The sequence below is a fragment of the Podarcis filfolensis genome, assembly GCF_964270895.1.
Source record: "Podarcis filfolensis genome assembly, chromosome: 7".
NCBI lineage: Eukaryota > Metazoa > Chordata > Lepidosauria > Squamata > Lacertidae > Podarcis > Podarcis filfolensis.
The window spans coordinates 4,462,524-4,487,503 of NC_139603.1; the positions used below are offsets into that span (position 1 = coordinate 4,462,524).

General features: G+C 42.5%; 1 protein-coding gene across 7 annotated transcripts in view; it reads right to left on the reverse strand.

Moving 5' to 3' along the window:
• The window catches only part of HARS1 (histidyl-tRNA synthetase 1), a 33,704-nt gene that overhangs the window by 8,457 nt on the left and 267 nt on the right, over positions 1–24,980 (reverse strand). For 5 of the 7 annotated variants that reach the window (XM_083624480.1, XM_083624482.1, XM_083624485.1 and 2 more), the window contains exons 2-14: positions 23,681–23,894; positions 22,077–22,160; positions 21,543–21,662; positions 20,206–20,301; positions 19,252–19,377; positions 18,908–19,015; positions 18,675–18,773; positions 18,304–18,397; positions 17,889–18,016; positions 17,189–17,428; positions 14,334–14,450; positions 13,657–13,803; positions 11,035–13,514 (exon numbers count right to left, since the gene is read on the reverse strand). In XM_083624480.1, coding sequence (XP_083480606.1) covers positions 13,458–13,514; positions 13,657–13,803; positions 14,334–14,450; positions 17,189–17,428; positions 17,889–18,016; positions 18,304–18,397; positions 18,675–18,773; positions 18,908–19,015; positions 19,252–19,377; positions 20,206–20,301; positions 21,543–21,662; positions 22,077–22,160; positions 23,681–23,785 — 1,521 coding nt within the window. In that variant the 5' untranslated portion in view covers positions 23,786–23,894 and the 3' untranslated portion in view covers positions 11,035–13,457. Of the gene's footprint in view, positions 1–582; positions 691–1,980; positions 2,107–2,721; positions 2,818–3,359; positions 3,480–8,190; positions 8,281–9,058; positions 13,515–13,656; positions 13,804–14,333; positions 14,451–17,188; positions 17,429–17,888; positions 18,017–18,303; positions 18,398–18,674; positions 18,774–18,907; positions 19,016–19,251; positions 19,378–20,205; positions 20,302–21,542; positions 21,663–22,076; positions 22,161–23,680; positions 23,895–24,756; positions 24,976–24,980 lie in introns of those variants that run through there. The other 2 variants (XM_083624484.1, XM_083624486.1) reach the window with 2 other exon arrangements.

Sequence of the window (24,980 nt, forward strand, 5' to 3'; positions counted from 1 at the left end):
GAAACTGAAATCAATAGGAGATATGTGTCCACATGTATCTTGTGGAAATATTATCTCACTCGTGGCAGAACTGAACACAGCCCTCCTCTTTCTTTCTACAGTATGGAGAAGACACCAGCATTGAGATAATTAGTAACAATCTAACTCTGAAATGGGCTTTTTCTGCAGTGGCTCCCTGCTTGTGGGATGCTCTCCCCAGGAAGACTCATTACGTATCTTCAGGCACCAGGCAAAAACATTCCTCTTCTCCCATGCCTTTGGCTAATTAAACAATCTATGGCCTATCAACAGTCTATCTATAGTCTATCAGGGTATATATACAATGTAAGTGATTTATGTTTGCTAGGACAATTCTGGTAAGGGACCTGCAAATACAAATAAGGAAAAAGCAGCAAAAGTTGGGGAAATAAATTATTTCTAATCAAACTGAGGAAGCACAATGAATATATACTGAAAAATTAAGACAAAACCAACTGTGTTTCTCATTTTATGTTCACAGCAAAGGACAAGATTAAATAAATAGAATATTATTTTGTGTACATTCTGGATAAAACTGCTCTAGATTTCTAGACTTGTTCTCACCTTGATAACAAATGCTCCTATTTGTAGGGCACTCAGGATCTCATGAATAATCTTCAGGCACTCCGCATCAGGAATCATGGGGTCATACTGGCCAGCAATGTCAAAATCCTGGGGCACAAATTGCAGATGTGAAAATCCTTAAAGCATAAAGCATCCACCTGAGTGACAGGTGGGCTGAGTGACAGGTGGACAGACATATAGGCTGCTTGATACATAGTTCACATCTTCCCCAAGTCTTAACAGCCCAGCAAGGCAGTTAAGTTCTTTAAACCAATTTTAACATTGTATATTTATATTCTTGTAACCTGCCTTGGAACTCTATGGTGAAGGACAGGTAAGAAATGTAAAAAATAATAGCAGCATGGACTGTCAGTCATTTGGGATTTGGAACAAGGCACACATTCAAGTATCTTTAATCATATCAAGGTACCCACAAATATAAAAAGGTGCCAAAGATGATTTAAAAATGTTGAGGCAAATCAAGGCTGAGAAAGCATAGTGAATGTATGCAGACAAATTAAGACAAAATGTCAGTTAACTGCACTTTGGTGGCAGCCGGTAAACAAGCATGTAGGCACAGCAGTGTATCATTTATACAGCACCATTTATGAACATACAAAGCAGCATATCAACAGAAAGGAGATAAAAGCCCAGTTCAGACATTATGCCTGAACAGAGTACTACAACATGGGGTGAGGGGCTTGCTTGCTTGTTTGGCTCTGCTTGCTCCACCCCTGACTTACTGCCACTGAGTCCACTTAAAAGTGTTCTCCAGGTTTCCTGCTGTGAGATTTCATGGCTGAATGCACTCAAAAACAAAAGAACTGGAATCCGTAGAACTCCAATAAACTCTAGAATAAAGGAAATCTGGAGAGGAAACCCCAGACTGTGCTACAGGGAGTTTTCCACCTTCTCCCTCCAGGCAGTGATCTTTCCCTTATTTTTGTAAGGCAGCCTTTCCCTCCATTCCTGAAGCAGCTGATTGTCAGTTGACAGCCTAGCCACTATAGCGACTATATCTTTTTAGGCAGCTGTTCCAGGTCCTCCTATAGTTCATCAGTCAAAATGAAAACAATTACTTATGTGTCCCACTACCTTTAAGGTATTTTCATCAGGCTTTCACTGAATCAAGGGAAGTGTTCCTGTAGAAAAAGGGCAGGGGGGTTGAGGATAACTACAAAACTCTCTGGGTGTTACATTATTTTAAGCTCTGGAAGTAATTCACGTAGGAGAAAGACATGACAGCCAACTACAGGGGGAAATGGGAAAGGCACCAGCTGGGTCTGACTGGGAGAAGGAAGTAGAGCAAAAATGTTATATGCAGAATGAGAAGGCAGGAACGAGCAGGAAACCCGTTAAGAGCCATATACGCTTTAAGGCCATCCTACAGATACTCACACACTGGTAGAACTCTCTGTATCGGCCTTTTGTCATGGCTGGGTTGTCCCGCCTGTAGACCTTAGCAATATGGTAACGTTTAATATTGGTAATTTTGTTCATAGCCAGAAAACGAGCAAATGGAACCTGAGAAGAGAAGGCTAAGGAAAACATCTAAAATCATAATGTATATAATTCAACCTATACTACTGGATGCATTTGATCTAGTGGGTTGAAATGAGCTGAAGAAATGACTTGGCATCTGCTAGCTGACATCAGGAGGCAAAAAGAACAAGATGTGTAAATGAATAGAAGTAATGGTGTATTCACTTTTTGAAAAGATTATACTTCTTTAAATGAGGCACACCATTTAAAAATATATGCAAATACTCCTAAAAATTGAGAGCAACAATGGTTCCTGTGATTCAGCATCAATTGAGAGCAACAATGGTTCCTGTGATTCAGCATTTTTCAAAAAATAGGACTGTACAAAACCTGCTAGTCTGCATGACCCAACGTACACCTATTACCTCAATTTTTACACATCGTTGCCTGTTTCCATGCTTGTGAAAAAGTGACAAACAAAAAAACTGTGTTTTTAAAAAAAGAATTGTGCCATCAAAATGATGTTCCAAAGTTTCTGAATCTACTTAGCTTGAGTAATAAAAAACCTGCATTTTTAAATTGGAGTAAGTGCAGATGTTCCTCGTCTGCTGAAGAGCAGTTTTCTGCCCAAGCTAGGAGCATGGGATTTAAGGATACAGTTAAATCATAGCGAAGAGATAGGAGCTCTCCCCCCTGATCTTTCAGATCATAGATCAGCTTAGAATCTTCTCCATACTTCCCTGTCAAAGTTTCCTAAAAAGTAAGGGGTGGGAGAGGGGGGTAGAAAAAATAAAACAAATCAAAGGCAAGTAAAGAGTTATGGTAAGCAATAGGTTTTTATAGGGCAAAACAAATGCATATTCAGACAAATTTGCTCTTATAAAGCCGTAAGGTGCATGGGGAGGGACCTTAATAAAATCTATATTCTTTCCACCCAACTTTTCTTCTTCCCTATGAAAGTGCCCCTTACAAAATGTATATAACAAAAACCAACACAATAATAAACTAAAAAAATGTAAAACTGATACTGCAATCCTATACATACCTAGTCAGAAGTCTCACTGGGTTCAGTGTGACATTCCTGAGGTTTAGGACTGCAGCCTAAGTGTAGGAAGTAATTCCACAGGTAGGAAATTCAGTGTGACACTGGCTCTTTAAAACATTTCTTTATTCCCCCTTCTGATGTTATTATGTTTTAGAGCTTGAAATCTACGTCTGACTTCTCGACTAACGTTTGACACTTCTACCAGTACCTTTCCTCAGTTGCCCTATTCCCCCTGCTGCCCCATTCTCACCTTTAGTTCAAATACTGGGGTATCTATTGTCTCAGCTCCATGGCGTTTGAAGCAATCGATGATGACGCTGAAGACTCTGTCTCTGATTGCCATCTGCTTGGGACTGTAATCCCTGGTACCCTGAAAGTCCAGAACAGAAGACAACTTGATGGACTTCTGTTCCCTTGAACACATGCTATGTTCAGGCAAAGTCAACAGAGAAGGTAGGCAAAGTGGTGCACCATTTTTAGCACTCAATAATGGGAAGAAATTCCATGACAACTCTTCCAGAACATGGTGCTGGAGGATCTTACCTGGGCAGAAAGGCAAAAGAATTTGTGGTTTAAGAAAAGGTTTTAAAGTTATGACTTTGCCCTAGGACTCCCCACCCCAAAACAGGGTCATCTACCACCAATGGCCCTAAGGGGAGGATCCTCATGAATATTATATTTTTATTTTCCTTATAAGCTGCCTTGCTTTTTGTCCCCCTGACAAGGCAGCCAAAATCTAAACAGGTATCAGTCAGAAGGAAGAAGTCTGTTACATTGTTCTAGGGTGGAAGACCTACATGTGGAGGTCTATTCCTGATAAGAACGCAAATAAGCAATTCAACATGCTTGTAAGCCACCTTGTATATATTTTGAAAAAGTTGAGATGCTTAATCAAACCATAAAATCAACACTAAAGCGCAGGTAACTCATATATAAAACCAGCAAAGCTTTAAAACAACTATATATTATATAGTCTAAATTAATTAAAAATAGTCTGCTAACTATTTTTCTCCAGTCTGCATTGGGGTTTTAGCAATTCAGCAATTGTTTTACTTCCTGCAGTTTTAAAACGTCATTGTTTTTATTTTAATAATTTAGAATCTTAAAATCTTATACTGTTACATGTTACAGTTGAGGTTGCAATCTGTTTTGTGAGGGTAAATAACTAAACAGTTATCAAAGGCAAAGGAACTGTGCCAAACTTTGGAATTCCAAGTGGAAGTGGAATTCAACATAAAGTTTTCAAGCTTCAAAGCCTAACAAGCCAACTAAGCTAGGAAACAAATTAACAAGGAAAACTAGCTCTTACCTTTACTACATTCTACATGAATTTTTATATTGAGCTGGGGTTTAAATGTGGCTGCTTATCTGGATGTGATAGTATCCAGATCCAGATCTTACCAACCCAGTTCTGACCTAGCAATTGCCATACTGTACTAGCCTGTTACAACCAAAACAAGGAAGAGGCTTGTGGCACAGTAGGTAGGGATAGACAAGCTTCAGACCTGATGTACCTCCTTTTTTAAAACTAGAACCTTGAGTTCCACCAACCAGAAACAAAATGATGGCTCTGAACACTTAGAACGAAGGGCCAGGATGTCTCTGAGCTAGTCTAGTGTGCGCCTACACACAATCATGCTGAACTTCAGTCTTTTTTTCAGAACCCAGTATGGAAAAACAGTATATATGAAGCCGTGTGTTATTTGTGGAAGAGCATCCTCTAGTGGCTGCAAGATTTTATAACAGCTGTATTTGAGATACAGTAAATGGAAAATGGAGAGTAGGAATTTCTGTAAAGCGTTTTTCTTGTCAGTGGAGAGTAGAACATATTGGAAAGGATTAATTCATATTCTGGTAGGCAGGGGCCAAAGTTTATAAAAACTATGGTAGTGGCCAGCTGGAACAGGAGGGAACCTTCCTCCCAGGTGGTAGCCATAACTTCTAAAAAGTAAGCAATTTCAATAAAGAACAATACTGTATATAAGGAAAATGAAACCTCTTGACTGGAGCACTCAAGAAACAAATGTAACAAAGCAGTACCCACCAGAAGGTGGGAGAACCCTGTGACAGAACCTGCTGGAGCAACCTCCTGCCAAAGGATGTTTCTGCAGAGATGAACCAGTCTACCTTAGAATGTCTGATCAACATGGCTGGATGGGATCAGGCTGCCTCTGATTTACGCAGATAAATTTATGCAGTGTGGCAGTCATCTATAGAACTGCTGTGGTCACTGCCCCCTCAGAGAGATGTCAGCGGGCAGAATCTGGGATCTGGCATGATAAAGCTGTGCAATAACTACCTCTGGAGGGGATGGCATGACTTGGTCTGGAAAAACCCTGTCACTCAGTGTACTCCATTCAACCTCCTGACATGGAGCTGGAACCCATCCAGATTTGAGTGGAGAATAAAAAGAAGCCAACAGTAAATCCAAAGAAACAAGTTCAATGTCTTCTAGATTAGTTGGTAACACCCTTTCCTCAAAGTCTTTGTGCTGTTCAAGTGCAGCCTTTATCAAAATGAGAATGGTGATTCCTGTTCCAAAACATATTGGAAAAACAGGATGTTGGGGAATTGCAAAACAGTTAAGACAAAGCCTTAAAAACTTATCCTTTGAAAAGTGGAAAAATGAAAACATACTAGCAGCTCAGATTATAAAGTGAAATGTAACTTTTTCAAAAATGCAAGATTTTTTAAAAGGCTAGGTAAATAAATAAATAAGTCTTCCACATGCACCAAAAACCCACAAAAAATGGAAGCTGAGGTGTTGATGTAACAAGGCCCTCTTCCAAGCAGCCATCTGGTTCACTTTCCTTGATAGGAACACATGGAATACAATCTGAAGGATCAGGGAGGTATATATGAAAGGCAATCCTTCAGGTAGTCTAGTCCCAAGATGATAAAATCAAACCAGGGCTCAGAATCGGAAGCAGACTGGGAGCCAGTGAATCTGATAAAGCACTAGCATAATATAATGAAAATGTCCTGTCCCAGTTATCTTGCAGTCCTGTTTAGGACCAACAAGCGTTCCCCAACCATAATTAAGGGCAGTACCACAAACAATGCATTTTAACAGTCTAATGAGAAGGTTGCTATCTCCACTCAGATATGGTTGCAGAAGGGTATAACAGCTGAAGTGGATGGAATTTGTCTAATGATTGTGCTGGATCAATAAACACCCAGATTGTGAACATGATCCTTTAGGACAGGAATGGGAAACCTGTGGCCTTCCAAATGTTGCTGTACACCACAACTCCCATCGGCCCCAATCTGCATGGCCTACAATGATGGGAGTTGTAGTACAAGAACATCAGGAGAGCCATAGTTCCATATCTCTGCTTAAACAGATATATACCTGGAAGAAGGCTGGTGCAGATTTTCTTCAAAGCCAACACTTCCCAATTGTCTATTTCAACCAGGGGCGAAACTAGGCTTTATTTCATCCAGGTCAAAGACCGAGTTGGCACCTCCCACCCGCATTGCCATAAACCCACCCACACAGGATGGGAGCCTCAATGGCGCCCTTCTGGAGGCTTCACCTGGGGCAAGAACCCAGATAGCCCCCCGCCCCATAAGCTACAGGACTGATTCCAACAATGTATGGTCTTTGAAGATAAAGTGGCCACTCAGTACTACATGCAAGTTAGGATCCTACTGTTTGGTAAGAACTGCACAAGCAGGAAGATTACAACATAAGTCCCCTTGCACTGGTGCAATGCAGCTAATTACTATGCTAAACCTCTGAACTCATTTAGAATTTGGTGCAGCAGTGCAAAGTATTTGTTATATGCAGCTAAAGTAGCCCAGCTGCACTGGGAAAGGGCGGAATTGGGTAGGAAAGTTGTTTTGGTGAGAGAGGGAGAAATGGCCAGTTTAGTCAGTGTCCTATTCGTTATTCCTGGATCCGGTCTGCATCTTGCACCAGCACAGCAAAGCACATTGAAACATGAATGGGATAGCATTGCTAGTAGCAAATCACAGCACCCTTGACATATAAGCTGCAGCAGGAGATGCACTTCAGTCATCAGGTCACTGTTCCAAATTAATGAAACCATAGGGTTAAAAGCTGTCATTGGCAAGTTAATCAACTATACAGTAACTAGTCTATTCCTAAACTGGACTGCTAATTACTTATTTTTATTTGAAAGAAGCATGCATTAGTGGAATGGAACTTAATCCTCTCTTCTGTAGCGCCCCCACCCAGTCCTCAAAATCACCTCTGGGAGGTTGGCGGACTCTCTGGTGAAGATTTTAGGAGGGCATGGGGCAGAGGGGAGGAAATGGAAGTGCCAGTGAGCTCTACTGGCACTGCTTTGTATGCAATACATAGTGGAAAGCTTGATGTGGAAATCAACCCAATGTGCAACACCTGCAAAAAGGGCAAATTTCATGTTAGGAATGATTGGAAAGGGATTGGAAATAAAACTGCCAATATCATAATACTGTTATATGAATCTACAGTAAGATCACACTTGGAATACTGTGTACAGTTCTGGTTACCTCCACTCAAATAGTAAAGATAGAAAAGACTGAGAAAAGGGCAGCTAAAGCTACAACACCTTGTAGGGACATTTATGGAGCATCGGGTCTGAGTCCTTTCACATCTCCTACATTGCTGGAGGCTTCAAAAGAAAACTGATCCCAGTTTGAGTATATAGGACTCCACAGTGAGGGGTGTAGCCTGAGGAAGGAGGGCAGCTTGGAATGTATAAAAAAAGGCCAGATACAAGAGGACTGAAATACTGCGTTCAGTTCACAGGATTTAGGTTCCGCACCCCTGCTATGTACACTTAACAGACAACAAGACCCACAGAAGAGAGTGGGGCTCACTTCTGAATACACACCTAGAATTTGCAGGGTTAGGAGCAACAAATAAATCACCTATAGTTTCACTGAGAGAAAGACATGTTAGATTCCAGGACATGACTTGAGCCATCAGAATGGAAATCACAAGACAGTCTTCCTAAACCCTCGTAAGCTTTTATTTGCATGAAAAGTGTGTGTGCACTTGAGAAAACATGAATGAATTCTGCTCTGCCATGCACTGGTGCTTATCACAGTACGGTTGGGGCTAAAAGGTTTACCTTTGGTGTCTTGAGGACAAACTTAGGTCTGTCTTCCTCAGGGCATATTTTTGCCTTCATGTCCAACAGCTTTGCCACCTGCTCTGCAATCTGAAAGGTAGCATTTTTTAAATCAATCCAAGTTACACAGCTTTTATCTACTTTGCATTTATACAATAGCTTTACTTAAGTAAGTTTGGTAATGGTGAATACTCTAACCCTGATACCATCCTCAATCCATTAAAACTCAACAATAATGGCAAATCCTGCTGTGGGTGAAACCTCTCTCTTACGCTCATTTTACGAAATACAATTCTTTCAGCGTAAGATGGAATTAAAACAGTTTGGATCCATTTACAAATTGCTTATTTTAATTGATGTGTGTTAGAACTCACTTGTTAAAGAGGGAGAGGAAGGAGAAAGGAAAACAGAGGAAAACTCTCCTTCCTTTGAGGCTTTTAAGCATCTGTCACGGATGCTTTAGCCGAAATTCCTGCAATGCAGGGGGGTTGGACTAGATGACACCTGGGGGACCCCTTCCCACTCTAAAATTTCTATGATAAATTCGGTCTATTTAGACATGTCCAGTCTGAGACCTTGTCAGGGAAAAACATAGAATAATAATAAGGTCCCCGTTTCCTAATTACATATACAGTATGTGTATATATTTTATCCTGTAGAGATCCATCTTTTTCGCCCCCGTTAACGACTTGCGCGTAAACCTCTGGGTCTGTTAGCGCCTCGGAGGCCTCCCCGCCCGCGTCCCAAATGACAGGGCCGGGCAAGGAAGGAAGGCGGCGGCGGCTCTTCCCCGCAGCCTCTGCCGGGGGCGCCGCCCGCCCGCCCACCTTCGGCCTGAAATATGAGGGACCCCCCCGCCCCGCCTCACCTCCTCCTGGGGGGCCTTGTCCTGCTTCAGGCGCCGCACCAAGTCGGCCTGCTTCTTCAGCGACTCCTCCTCAGCCATGGCCACCGCCGCCCGCCTCGCTCAGCGGCTGAAAGGGAAAAGAGGCCGCCGGCGCCTCGCTTCCTCCGCGCTCGCTGCCTCAGCGCCTCCGAGCATGCGCAGTCGCCTGTCTCGAGGCTGCGAGGGCCGCCCGCTCTTTAGGGGGCGGGGCATTCAGCCACGCGCAGGCGACGCCCGCTTCTGAGCATGCGCACTGGCTCGCGCCGATGCCTCGAGAGCTGCCCGCACTTCCGTCTTCGGCTGGCGTCCGGGAGGCTGATGCAAGACGGGCCGGGAATGGCGCGAGGAGGCGAGGGGCGGGGCGGGAAATGAAAAAATGGGAGAGAGGAAGTGACGCGAATAACACTTTGTTTACATGTCCCCTTCTCTGAACCCATGTGCATATATTTAGCGCCCAAGTCTGATATCAGAAATGGCTGTGTGTGTGTGTTTAAACAGTGAGGGGACATTTCAGCCTTCCAGGATACTCGGGCAATAAAAATAAAAAATATTGCCTTAGAGCATTTGGTACCCCTCTCTTCAGCCAAAAAAGGCCCCCAAAGTGGAATTACCATACAATCAATAAAAACAAGACTGTCTCTGCCTACAGGCTTTATAAAAGCCCCCAAAACCATACGCAACATACAAGGGGAAAGGAGGAAAGTGGTTAATTGATATTAAAATATCCCTTATTTGGGAAACGATACTAAAAGGAAGTCTGAGTCTTGTATTTAAGCATGCAATCCTATGCACGTCTGCTTGGATTCAAAATCCCACTGGGCTCAGAGGAACCACTCCTAAGCAGTTGTGTGCAAAGTTGCTGACTAACACTGTGATCTTACACATGTGTATGTCAGTGTTTCCAGTGCAACTATTGCAGAGGTCGCATGACCAGATGATATAATTTGTTATGATTGTATGTGTGGGAACGGAAGGTTGTAAAACTTCTGTTCTTTGTTCTTCTCTCTCAGAGAGGATGATTGTGTGAGATGCAGCTCTCACTGCTAGTTATGTTCTTTTACTTAATTTGATGTAAATAATAAAATACTTGATGCCACATATCTGGACAGTCAGGCTTCTCGCTGACTCCATTAGCATGCACACAGGTCCATCGGATGTGTGTTGCTGGATGTACGGGACTGCTGCCACCAAGTGAGTGTGTCTTGATAGTCTACTCAATTTGATGGGGCATACAAATGTGTGTATAGGATTGTAAGTTAAAGGTAAAGGGACCCCTGACCATTAGGTCCAGTAGTGGCCGACTCTGGGAGCCGGCGTACAGCTTCCGGGTCACGTGGCCAGCATGACTAAGCCACTTCTGGCGAACCAGAGCAGCACATGGAAACACCGTTTACCTTCCCGCCGGAGCGGTACCTATTTATCTACTTGCACTTTGACGTACTTTTGAACTGCTCGGTTGGCAGGAGCAGGGACCGAGCAACGGGAGCTCACCCCATCGAGGGGATTCGAACCGCTGACCTTCTGATCAGCAACTCCTAGGCTCTGTGGTTTAACCCACAGCGCCACCCGCTATGACTATTTCTGCTGTAACAGACTAATACAGTTCACCCTGAGGAACTTGGCACTGAATGAAACCAGTCTTTGCATCTGAACCTCTCCTAATTTAACATCAATGGAGCTTATTTTCAATTCTGTCCTGCAGGATTTACTGCAGTTAACAGGTGGAATCTAGGCACATTAAATGTGAAGTAAGTTCTGCTGTGTTCCATGGAGCTTAGAACTGAAGATGAAAGTGAGCTGTTTCGGTGGAATGGCCATAAATTTTAGACAGGTTGCTCCGTGTGAAAATGTCCATGCAAGTCAGCCCGCTTGGGCATAACTTCGATAACATTTTGTTAATTTTAAAAAAACAAACCACAAATAAAAAACAATACAAAATCAAATCAAAACAAAACAGATTGACTTCCTCCAAGTCCCTTCCTTGGTTCCTTTATTAATCAATATACCACATGTCCATTGTTAAATTTGAAAACCATTTAAATTACCTATTGCCCATTCATATCAAAATTACAAGTAGTCCTAAAACCCTGCTAATGTATTAACCTGTGTACAATGTATTGTAAATATGCAATAGAACATCTTCCATTCTTCCTTAAATTCATTGTAGACTCTTCCTCTTCGTTTGTCAATTTTGCCATTTCAGCCTATTCCATTAATTTAACTTGCCAATATTTTTTAGCTGGGGCATAGTCCATCATCAGAGCAACAGAGAGACATTAAAAAAAAACCCCTACATAATTATTTTATTTTTAAGTGAATAGTCCTTTTAAAATAAAATAAAATACATGAGCAACCTTTACATTTTATAGGCTCATCATGCTCAGAGAATGTGGAAACTGTACCAGAGAAGAAAGTGTGCAGGCTTTAAACGTATGGACTTTCTTTGGGCTTGATATGAGTCTGCCACTAGATTTGTATTTATTTGTGGGCATGCATCACAGTTAACCTGCATCACAGTTAAATTTTCTGCTATATACAGAAGTGCAATGATACAGGCAGTGGCCATTTTATGTATGTCTGGTATGTGTGCAACTGTGCACATGTGCATCGTGGCAAACCTGGAAGTGACCTGAAAATGTCACAAAACATCACAAAAGGAGGTGGGATAGGACGGGGGCAGGTGAGACAGCATTATGTGGGCCCCACCAATGCGCATGCAAATCAGTTACTGCCTGTACAGTGGTACCTTGGTTTAAGAACAGCTTAGTTTATGAACAACTTGGATTAAGAACCCTGCAAACCTGGAAGTCTGTGTTTTGGTTTGTGAACTTTGCCTTGGAAGCAGAACATGTTCCGCTTCCTGTTGAGTGTGTTCCATTTGTAAATTGAGTCCCCCACTGCTATGGGAAAGCACACCTTGGTTTAAGAATGCTTTGGTTTAAGAACGGACTTCCGGAATGGATTACGTTCGTAAACCAAGGTTCCCCTGTACATTCATACCTCTGCGCGCGGAGCAGTTTGAACTTCTGCAAATGCGTGAAGCACGATTTGGTGGGTCTGCGCATGCGTGAGTGGCAAACCTGGAAGTAACCCATTCCGGTACTTCTGGGTTTGCCGCGGACGTTTGCTGGAATGGACGCTAGACGAGGCAGATGTTCGCAGAGATATTACTGTACAATACACAGTAAAAGTTAGCTACAATAGTAGCAATGACAAACTTCTCCACTAGGGGGATTTTCATCATCATCATTATTATTCAATGTCATTAAGAACATCAAGCTGTACATTATACACAGTATAATTTAAATACTATTTATATAAATATATATAGATATATAGTAAGTCATATGCAGAGTAGGGCTACTGCTGTTAATGAACTTCATTCCATTTATTCCAATGGGGTCATACAGAGCATGGCAAACATAGGATATCACCCTATTTTGGTTGTTCCAACTATGGAACACGAACAACTATGGAGCACCTTGTCCTAACTAAGGATGTTGTTGTTTTTAGAGGGGGGAAAACCAAGGCTTCAAGTTTCAGTATTAACTATTCAAACCCTTCTGTGTGAATGCAGAATTCACTATTCCCTTTCATTCAGTTCAAAGAGGCACAGTCCAGGGCGTAGGTTTTCTGTGGAGTGTTTGCAAAACAGAAAGGAAGAGCACCTGTACCACATTTCATGTTGCTTTTTCTGTACTCTCCAACAAAGACCAAAGAAAGAAGTTTTGCTTTTTGCCAGCTTAGGTTCAGGTAAATAAACTATCAGGACATCAACTTGCTGTCAATATTTTTCTCCCTGTAAACTGGTCGTGAAATCCTAATATTTTGCCTGTTCAGGAGAAATATTCTGATTTCACATATAAAAGTAGAAGTAATTAAACAGAAGACGTAATTCCTGATTGCTGTAGTATCAGATGCTATTCCTATACATTTTCATTGTGATTTAGTTATGCAATATGGATGTAAGAGCAAATTTATGCTGGTTAGAAATTGGCATCAGTCATTGACTGCCACCATTGGTTTTAGGGTCAAAACTACAATATATTTCCCAGACACAGATGATTTGGATTCCACAAACAAATTTCTATAAAATAGCCTCAAAACCTGGGAATCTCCCAAATCATTATTATTAAAGGCACAAAAACAGGGTGGAAAAAGGTGGCAACTGAATGCAATGTGAAAACTTCCTTTCAGCTTCCATAATGTTATTTATCCCAATAAAAGCATTGTTTCATCTGTTCTGTATTCTACGTTTCTCAAAAGTCCAGTTCTTCAAAAATGCTGAATAACTCCAGGTGGCTTTACGGACCAGCAAAATTCTCTGAGGGCACACAGCTGCCAGATTTAAAAAAGGGAAATGAAATGAAACGAAAGGGTTCTATTTTTCCAATCTCTTCTTGATCTCCTCTATGAAATTCTCCTTAGGAACAATGATCTGAAAAGCAGATAGAGAACATGGGATTAGCATAATTTATCAAAACTAATTATCTTCCACTGAAGGAAATTCAAACTATAAACATTTTTTTTTTAATGAGTGACAGATCAATGGATTGTGGTAGCCTGCTTTGAAAACCAACCTCTTTCCTGCTAGAGACATCCCGAAGTTTCACAACTCCATCTTTCTGCTCCTCTTCCCCTATGATGAGAACAAGTGGGATGCCATGTTTTTCACAGTACTGAAGTTGGTTCAGAAGTCTGGGGTTTTTCTTATACAGCATCTCTGCCTGAAATAAGTTCACAGTGATTTGAAAGTTAGACATTCACACTGTATGTAGCATGTAATAGCAAGTGAATTGCCCAGATATTTATTTGACTCATCAGCACTACTATACAGGCTTTCTACCAAATCAGAGGCTGATGCTGTCCCTAAATTTCAGGTCTGCATCAAGCATGAAACAGGCTGGAGAGCCTGGTTATGACCTTATTCTCTGAGAAGGCTCTCCCCACTTCCTTGTACTTTGGACTCAAATACCGTATTTTTCGCCCTATAGGGCGCACCGGCCCATAGGGCGCACCTAGGTTTTTTTTTGGGGGGGGGAACAGGCTGCTCTCCGCAAGCCTTGGGAGCCCGGCGGGAACTCCCGCGGGCTCACCAGGCTTGCGGATATCTGCCCGAAGCCTGCATTCGCCCCGTAGGACGCACACACATTCCCCCTTCATTTTTGGAGGGGGAAAAGTGCGTCCTATAGGGCGAAAAATACGGTAATGCTAGCTTCTAGAAATGCAGCAGTCTAGCCTGACTCCTCAGTGTTACCTTGATGCCGGCACCCCACAGCTCAGAGATGAGCTTTATTCTCTCTGCAAGGAAGTTCTTCTGAGCAGCTGCCACCAGCACTTCCGTCTCTGTTGCACGGATCTTCTCCTCGGACATCTGAAGGGGGAGCAGGGACAGAAGCTCATCACAGCAACTGGAACCTTATTACAGCATTTACCAATCAAGCCACAACTCAGTTCAAGTCTTTGTTGAGATCTGGAAACTGGTCCTAATAAATGCACTCTAATAATGCTACTTTTGTACTTTTTCTTTTTCCAATAAAGTTTAGTTTCATTGCTAATTTTAAGAAGTTGGCCATCCGTACTTATCTAAATTCCAAAATATGATTAGGTATACAGTATACTAAAATTAAAAAGATAAAAGAGGAGAACTAAAAGCACTGATGCTGTCACATTTTGTTGTGGTTGTTGGTATTCATCTGTCTGGAGAGACAATGGAGTGTGCCTCTGGGGACGAAGTCAAACCACTGCGTTAGCAGCAGCAAAGTGACCTCTTTGGGGGTGCAAGCCTGGGCAATATGCATATGCAGGGCCTGGGCTGCCCAGACAACAAGACTCTCCTCTCAGTCTCGCTGACATGGTCCAAAAGGAAAAAGAGCATGACGTTTGGCACCAGCTTGGCTGCAGGAATTGCCAGAAGGTGGCATACAAGACACCATCCAACCATCTTAGGGACTCCACTCTGGATTTGTGTAGGGTTTATTCCTTAACCTTTGCTTTCCCCAAATATATCCCACAAGGCAGAGGAGGTTTAGGATCAGAGTTTTTCTTCCCCTAGATGGGCTACCTTTCCAGGTTGATGAGCCCTATCTGCCCCTCACTTCCCTCTACAGCATGTGCCCAATGCCTTCTTGATCATTAGACCCACTAATGGTCTCATCTGCTCAATCCGCCAGAGCCTGTCTTCGCATGCAGAGAAAGTCCCTAACTCACTGAGGGTTTGAGACCCATTGACTACCCTCACCAGGTTGAGCCAGCCATTTGAAGTTGTTCCCGGGGTGTGGCTGCTGTTGCATGCTGACAGCTTCTGGGAGGCACAGGTGAGAGCTGAGTCCACCAACAGAGGTACTACCCTTCCTCTAACACCCCGCGGTAACATCAACATACACCATGTGTAGGCAAACTAAGGCCCGGGGGCTGGATCCGGCCCAATCACCTTCTAAATTCAGCCCATGGACAGTCCGGGAATCAGCGTGTTTTTACATGAGTAGAATGTGTGCTTTTATTTAAAATGCATCTCTGGGTTATTTGTAGGGTATGAGAATTTGTTTTTTTCTTTTTTCTTTTTTCAAAATATATTACGGCCTCCCACAAAGTCTGAGGGACAGTGGACCAGCCCCTGCTGAAAAAGTTTGCTGACCCCTGGCATACACTGTTCATGGAAAGCTGAAGCCACCTAGACAATTTGTGTACTGGGAGTAATAAATAGCATGAGCTTAAATCATCACAGTCTACATCAATTGTGAATTCACTGGGTGGCCTGCAGCAGAACACCTCCTCAGCACCAAAATATGGGAGGCAATCGTACTTGTCTCTCTTACAGAGACTGCTGAGATAATGTAGTGACTGTCACTGTCTTTGGGGTCTTTTCAAAAAGTTTCAGCAACTGACTGAGAAGTCATCTAATAGCTATTCACCACAATAGCTAAATGGAACATCCAAGTTCCGACGCAGTATATGAGGCACTTGGGACTGGGAGAAAAACAGAGAAAGCCACCCCCTCGTACGCTGCTTGTGATTCTGCACAGGCAGCTGTATGAATTCTGATGGAAACAGAAAGGACTTTTATCCTGTGACCCTTATCCTGTCCTGATAATTGAGTTGAGGGAAAGAGATCAATTAAGTAGCTCAGTACTGTATCTGGGGTAGGGCAAATTTCACACACACATTTGCCTTTGTGGATTTTTGTTGTAAAGCTATTCTAATACATATTAACCAACCACTTGTTATTTAGCAAAATCAAGCTAATAATAATAATTTGTTATTTATACCGTGCCCATCTATTAAGTGCCAGAAGTTAAGCTGTTTGTGCAGTGTCACCTCTGCGCCATTCCAAATGCATGCTAGCGGTCAGAGACTTTAAGCAGACAAAAGTACATGCAATGTTTGTGTCTTCTTTCATTGCATAAGAGGGCTGGTATTGGAGAAGTCAAGCAATAGTTCAGTATTGCTTTCTGTTGTCCATTAAAAGATGCAGCCATTCCCTCATGCATTGCTAAAACCCTGCCCTGAATATTTTAGTGGAGCTTTCCCCAAGATCTGAGTGCAGTGTTAAATAAGCATCAGTGATTTTGCTTTCCTGCATAAGACAGGCAAACCAGTAGACCACAGGAAATTTGTACCTCTCCAGCAACCAATGAAGTTCATAGAAGGATTAACAGAATAAAAATCAAATAAAAAACAAACCTTGTCAGAAAAGCAACATTTAAAGGAAATAAAACTAGATATAGTGACTTTAAACCAAATATCTGCTTTTATTATTCACGGTTTTAAAAGCCTGCTTAAAAAAACTAACTCAAACATTCAAAGTCAGGTTTTGACAGGTCTCCCTTTCTTCCTGCTGATAGGAAGGTGTGTTGTATGAAGTTTTCATGAAAAAGAAGGCATGCCAAGCATCATAATGTATTAAATATTTGGCTTAAATAACACATTCAGGTAATATCCATGGCCAATAGACCAAAGAAAAGGAATTGCTACTTTCTCACTAGTTCAGATGACATGTGACTACAAGCACCCTGTTTACTATCCTGTGAATTGTGCATCATAGAACACATAGAATCACTATATGCAACTCTATCATTTCCTTTCTGATCACACATTAAGAATAAATCTTACCTCAGCATTCCGTTCTAGGATGGAAAAGATCCTTTCAACACCAATGCTCACTCCTACACAAGGCACCTTTCTCCCTTTGGGGTCAAATTTTGCTACAAGTCCATCATAGCGTCCACCGGCAGCCACACTGCCTATCCTGAGAGACTCCTTTGCGTCACTTTGTCGGTGCAGCAGCACAGCCTCAAAGATCACGCCAGTGTAATAATTTAGACCACGAGCCAAACTCAGGTCCATGGTTACCTGCAATGCAGCCAGGAATCTCATTAGTAAAAGTAAAGGTAAAGGGACCCCTGACCATTAGGTCCAGTCGTGGCCGACTCTGGGGTTGCGGCGCTCATCTCGCTTTATTGGCCGAGGGAGCCGGCGTACAGCTTCCGGGTCATGTGGCCAGCATGACTAAGCCGCTTCTGGCGAACCAGAGCAGCGCACGGAAATGCCGTTTACCTTCCCGCCGGAGTGGTACCTATTTATCTACTTGTACTTTGATGTGCTTTCGAACTGCTAGGTTGGCAGGAGCTGGGACTGAGCAACGGGAGCTCACCCCGTCGAGGGGATTTGAACCGCCGACCTTCTGATCAGCAAGTCCTAGGCTCTGTGGTTTAACCCACAGCACCACCCGCGTCCCCTAATTTCATTAGTAGGCAAGAGTGAAAGAACGCCAGGAAAAGCCAGAAAGGGCTAATGTAATATCCCAACTCACCTGATCTATGATTCCAAACAGGGTAAGGTATTCAAACAGCAACTTCATGTCCTCCAGTCCTTCTATGGCCTGCTTACTCTGCGACAGCTTTGGATCCTGAAGTAGCTTCTCAATCAGACATATCCCCCCTGCAGGAGAGAAAAAAACACGGTGGAAGAGGCTCCAACTCCAGCAGCCTCCACAACACTTGGTCCATCAATTTTAGTCTTTTTCATGGCTGCTACTCCTTGCCCAGTTCAAAATGTTTCCAATTCTCTCAACACTACTTGAGCCAGAACATAATTCTATGAGCACAGGAAAAAGCAGCAGGGCACTTGATCTGCACAGAAACATGCATGAGTTCTCAGCCAGTCTGGCTGTGTCAGACTAGGGATCAAGTACGTACACACTAAATGGTGCCTAAATTGAAACTCACCATGGAGCTGAACATATTCACCAATGCGATCTACAGCATCTGGAGAAATCCCATCCTCTTCAACCATCTCACTTTTCACTTCCTTCCATGTCACCTGTGGAGGAGAGGAGAGAATTAGCTTGGCATATGCTCAACTAAAGCAGTTCTTCTCCTGGCTGATCTCTAAAACTCTTTGCTAGCAATAGACCATTTAAACAGATAGTTTTACCAATATTTATGTGACAGAGGCATGAGGAATGGCAGTTTGCCAAGGCCTAATAATAATTATTATTCCACTTATTTGGTGTATGCTCAATGACAACACAGCTGAGCTGTTTTAAGATGTCGTCCAGGCTTAGCAGATTAAAACGGAATATTCTTTAACTGTTTACCTTGCCCAGCTTGTCAAGGGTGCAGCAAGCTGTTTCAAATTTGGTACTGGGAACACCACACGTTGTAAAGATCCCATTCAAAATACGCCTTTCATTGATCTGGAGAAAAAGAAGAAACGTTCTGTAGAAGTCAGGCACAGACATCACAATAAAGTCACTCATTTCAGTATCCCTTTCTTCCACGTTGACTTTCACCCCATTTTCATTTTTCACAGGCTTGTAAGCTCTCTTACTTTGATGAGGAAATCTCCAAACTGCAGGGCACTTAGGATCTCATGCATGACCTTCAGACATTCTGCATCAGGAATCATGGGGTCATATTGGCCAGCAATGTCAAAATCCTAGAGCACAGAAGGCAGCAATCAAAATCACAGAAGCAGAGCCTAGGGGTCATTAGCAGAAATATTCAACAAACCACTTCCATCTCCCAGAAGTGCAAGGAAGGAAAAACTTGTATTAGCACTCAACTCTCTTGAAATCCCTCTGCTCCCTACCTACCCCAGCCTGATATTTTGAGGGAGGAAACTTCCATGGTGCTCAGTCTCTATCCATAGATGAGAAACCTGCAAATACTTACACACTGGCAGAATTCTCTGTAGCGTCCGGTTGCCAATGATGGGCTCTCACGTCTGTAGACTTTTGCAATGTGATAGCGCTTAAAATGGGAAACTTTGTTCATGGCCAAATAACGAGCAAATGGCACCTGGGAAGCCTTTGTTAAGAAAAATGGTGTAGTTCACAAGGCAAGAACAATCTTGTTTTGTCAGCAGTCTTATGGTTGCTATTATGTCACTCCAACTTCACGAATAGCTAGTTCCAGTGCCTTCTGAAAAGCACAAGTTTAAAAGCAGTTGCAGACATGTCTTCGAAAAAGCTGCAGAAGAATATTTCTGAAGAACATATACAATTAGGTGTGTTTCTATGGTTCTCTTACGTTAAATGTAGAAAATATCTTCTCTCACTTACTCACTGTCATTTCTAAATGTATGATAGATCCAAGACAGAAAAAATAGCAAAAACCTAAAACTTAGTAGAGGCAAAGCAATGAAAGTCTCTCTAGGTAGAACATTTCAAAGCTGTAGCACAAAAGAGGGGATAACATGCTCTGGCTTGGATGTAAGAATCTTCCTAACAAATGGAATGTGGAGCAGCACTTTCTTGGGACAAGACACCCCTTATGCCTAAGGTATGCTGCCCTTGCACCATTTAGGGCTTTAAACTTCAACATCAGCATACTTGGTTGTCCCCAGAATCACACTGGAATCACACTGGAATCACACTGGAATCACAAAGTAACTGTAAGCACTTTGATCTTATGTGCTCCCTATAACCACAATCCAATAAAAAGTGGTAGCTGTCTTCTTAACCAGTTGCGTTTTTTAACCTATATTCAACAGCAATCACTGGCATGCAGGATGATCTCCATTCTTCAGGAAGAGGCAAAGTTGCCATATCCTAATTCTATTATCTTACCCAAGAAAGACAGCAACCCCCACTGTAAAGGAGGGTTTCCTAACTTTTGGTAGGATACAGTCAAGTCATAGCGAAGACACAGCAACTCTCCCGCTTGGTCTTTCAGCTCATAAACCAGCTTTGATTCCTCCCCATAGTGATCAAACAAGAGGTCCTTGAAGAAAAAGAAAACAAAAAGAAACACAGTATATTTTGTCAAGTATGACCAGTGTTTAATATTGTGGGATATATCATTATGTAACCACCGTCCCCAATAATATTTCCTTTTAAGAAAGTTATTCTGTACCTAGCCACAGGGAATTCATGCTTTGGTCATATCTAGACTAGAGTACTGTAATGGGCTTTATATGGGCTGCCTTTGAAGCATGCTCAGAAATACCATTACAGAATACTGTCATTAGACTTTTGACTGAGCTGGGTCAAAGAGAACACAATGCCAATTTTGCATGGCCTCCAAGTGGGTTTCCAAGTCCAATTCAAGTTGCTGGTGCTAACCTTTAAATCCCTACACAGCTGGGTCAGGGATGCCTAAAAGGCACATCCTTCCATGGACAACTTCATAGGCTCTGCTAAAGCTCCATGTTTCCTCACCTTCTGAAGTACCCTGCAAGAGTCATTGGGATAGTACCTTTTTAGAAATGGCCCTATTAGGATTTCCTTCCGCCATGTTGTTTGGGAAGGGATTTGGTGCCAATGCTGTGTAGGCAATTTGTATATCTTAGTTTTGGGGCTGAGCATCTTCTGCTGGCTTTATCCGTGCTGCTTATCACCCAACAGGTAGTTTTATAACTGATTAAACAAAGGGCTGTGTAACATGGAAAGCTGACTTGTGCAACACTAAAATATTTATTATTTGCTCTGTCTCCATAAGAACAGCCTGCTGGATCAGGCCATCTAGTCCAGAATCCTGTTCTCACAGTGGTCAACCAGATGCCTATAGGAAACATGTAGGCAGAACATGGCTTAACTAATAATGATACTGTACAAGAGATGGAGGAGAAGAAAACAAGTTACATTTATTCAGTGCTTCTTGTTTTCTACAAATGATTGCATGTCCTGTACCAGTGTATACTGGAAGCATTGGAACCAGACCTGAATGCTCCAGCTTCATGAGAAAGAACAAGTGCATTTTCTATGACAGAAGCTATGCTTCATACACTTGTCCTACTGATCTGGAACTAAGTGGCACCAAAACCAGTTGAGTCAACCTACAAAAGTTTCCATCTTTTGCCTAAGGCTTAATCCAGAGTTTCAGTTCTACTGAATCTAATGGAATTGAAGCAACCTATGTGCAGAATTCTCAGCCAGCCTTCAAGAGATACAGGTCAGATGATTTTGTCAGCCATTAGAGCCAGTTCCATTTCTGAAAGAAAAGATCTAAGTGACTGTCCTCACCTTCCGCTCAAACACAGGGGTATCTATTGTTGCAGCTCCATGACGTTTGAAACAGCTGATTATGGTGCTGAAGATTTTTTCTCGAATGACCATCTGCTTTGGGCTAAAATCCCTGGTGCCCTAAGGGTCCAGGCAGAGGAAAAGGTGGGGGGTTAGAAGAGATCTTTTTAAAAGGAGGAAGTGCTGAATAAAAATTACACAGTTATAATAGTAACAAGAGCCAATTATTGAAGGGCTTCCAGATGCTTCAATAGTTGAATACTAAATATTTGGATCAATGCCCAAAAGCTCCAAATAAGAATCAAGTACAGCTAAAAATAATAGAAAGTGATTGGGAGAACAAAATTGAACAAGCAGCAGATTAAGCTTTTTAGAAAGCTGCATGCTCTATGGGAAATGGCTGGATTGTGCAGAGGATGATGTACAGCTTGTTCCACTGCAGGGAGGACTGGAGCCAAACATCCCTTGAAGGGGACTCTGGGAGAGGAAGCAGAACACAGAAGACCCAGGTGGGTAGCTGAAGTGCAGAATTACTTTGGCAGTTTTTATAATCAAGTTTCCTTTTTCTGTAGCAGTTCCCAGCTGTGACGATGGCCGATTTATTACATCTTCAATCACCTGGAAAACAGTAGAGCAGATTTGATAAAACAGACACGATTGAACTGTTACTGTTACAAAATACAAGCACAGGGTTCAGAGTCTGTGTTAACATTTGTACATTTCATTCTACAGAAATTTCATTAAATGTATTCTAGGTTTTAGTGGGGCCCTAGAAAGCAGGTAAGTGATAATATTTGTCTCTGAAGATAACATCCTCAAAGAGATTTAGTCCATTTGTTAAAGGCCTGAAAACTTTCCTGAGGAGTACATTGTTAACAAGCTACAAGCCTAGGACCTCCTGCTCTTGTGCCTGCTACCTTATCTATTTTCAGCTGAGCTATCCTGATAGATTCACTCTTTACTTACTGCTGTACTGAATCAGACCACTGGTCCATCTAGCACCAATCTATCTGATAGCAATTTCCAAGGCTATCAGACAGACAGACTGTGCTTTCCTAATCCAGCTACCAGAAATTCTTTTAACTACATATGTCAAGGACTGAATGAGGGACCAAACATATGTGGTAAGGAAGAGCTGCAGCTCTGGGACAGTGCACATGCTTTGCATGCAGAAGTTCCCAACGTCTCCAGGTGGGGCTGGAAGAGATCCATGTCTGAAATGCAAGAAAGCCAGCACTAGGTTGTTGCAAAGTGTTAACAATACTGAGCTAGATGGACCAATGGTCTGACTTAGTATAAGGCAACATTCAATATTCCCACGTGTGCAAACTATATGCTTTACCAGCAATTAATGGCATCCCCCAAGTGCTGCATTAGCACAACCTGACAGAATGAAATATACTAGGGCTGCAAGAGTGCTTTGTAAATAAAAAAAGACACAATGACAAAGAAGATGGCCAAAATAACTATTACATGAATACTTTTGCTTAGCTAACATTTAGAGACAGATTTGAGTAAAAAATCAGAGCTACAGGTGCCTGACGTAATAATAGAATCATGGAGTTAGAAGGGTCCCTAAGGGTCATCTAGCCCAACTCCCTGCTCTGCTTAAAAACCTCCAATGAAGGACAGTCCACTACCTTCTGAAGGAGTCTGTTCCACTGACTCTATCCAGAAAATCTAACAACACAGAATCGACCTCAAAAATCCCTAAGATTTCATGATTCTCAAACAGTAGCAATGCTCTTCTGCACACCCAAGCACAAAAGGAGGAACAATAGACTTTTACCAACACTTACCTTCCTGTATTGCTGTAAATCAGATACAGTCATACCTCTGGATGAATACGCTTTGGGTTAAGCATTTTCGGGTTGCGCTCCGCGGCGACCCGGAAGTAATGGAGAACGTTACTTCCAGGTTTCACCGCACGCGCAGACCGTCAAAATGATGTCACGCGCATGCACAGAAGCGCCAAAACATGACGCGCAGACGCGCGGACACGGGTTACATTCGTTTCAGGATGTGAACGGGGCTCCGGAATGGATCCCATTTGCATCCCAAGGTACCACTGTACTTCAAAACTTAACAACACAAAAGTCTAAGAACTAGATGATGAAGCTGTGGAAAATGAAACACACCTGATTTGGGAGATGACTGGAAAAGGCCCGTAGGATGCATAACTGCACTGGCAGGTGCCGACTCCTGTAGGAAGCTTTTGCGAAGAAGGGGCAGATCCAATGCATGGTGGGGAATTTATGCAATTAACCTCAGCAGGTGGAGTTCCCCACTGCAGATATTTCAGGTCTTGCTGTGCCAAATAGGAACTTCTTGTATTCTAGTTAGCAATAGACACTGTTGTGAAGTATACAGAATGAAGAAAGGAGAGAAAAGGAAAACTGAATGACAAAATTCTTTTTAGTGGGGAAGTCACATAAGCCATCCATTACTATGTGAATAGGCAAATCCCGAGTGCATTGCTCCTGGAAACGATGAGCGGTTGTTCTTACTAACATGCCCCCCTGGAGATTGGACCTACACTCTTGGATGTTGTGCAATGCAGCTAAGAAATCTGCTTAACGATTGGATCATTTAACAACACGCTGGTGGTTATGTTTGTGACATTTTTATACCATGCTTTCTCCAGAGCTCAAGTACATATGCATAATATACACACACCTTCCCCAAACCTAGAAGAGAAAGGCTGTGAAAGGAAATTGCTGCTCCAAGGATCACTTAGAGAGTTCTGTGACTGCCCGGGAGATATGAAGCCAGGTCAGCTAGGCCCAAGTCTGCCACTTTGGGCCCCCGTCACCAGCTCCCCCATTAGCTGAACAGTCCTCACACAGCTGCCCTTTAAGATTGGCCAGGCTGAAGTGACAATGAGGTGGGATTTTAGCGAAAATTAAAATATTTAATCCCCACGTTTTAGCAGATGGGCACAGAATCTGAGGACCAAGAAGGAAAGGTTGGTTTGCCTAAGGCCACCACCTACTGGATTCATGGCAGATGGGGAAATTTGCATCTCCAGGAACTTATTGATTGATCAAATTTATTTATATGCCACTTTTCCACAATGAGCTGTTCAATATTACACCACCAGCCCGCTGCCCCCCCCCCGCCAAGCCCCCAGGATTGGTACATAAATAGAAAGTAAAACAATATATGGGTAGAGAGTCGCTTGTTACAGCAGATTGGGGTGGGGATGACCAACCACCTTATATTATGATATTCACATTCCTGATGCTCATCGCCTCTTTGAATCTGTACACCGCCTTTCTGCGTTGATGCACACAAGGCGGTTGTCAAGCTGAGGGAAACAGATCAGGCAATGAAGTTCACGCTCCTAATAACAATCGGATCCAACACCAACCAAGTAAGCCGTAATTATTGCAAGTCATTTTTAAAAACAACTGGCATCAAATGAAGCAATATTCAACA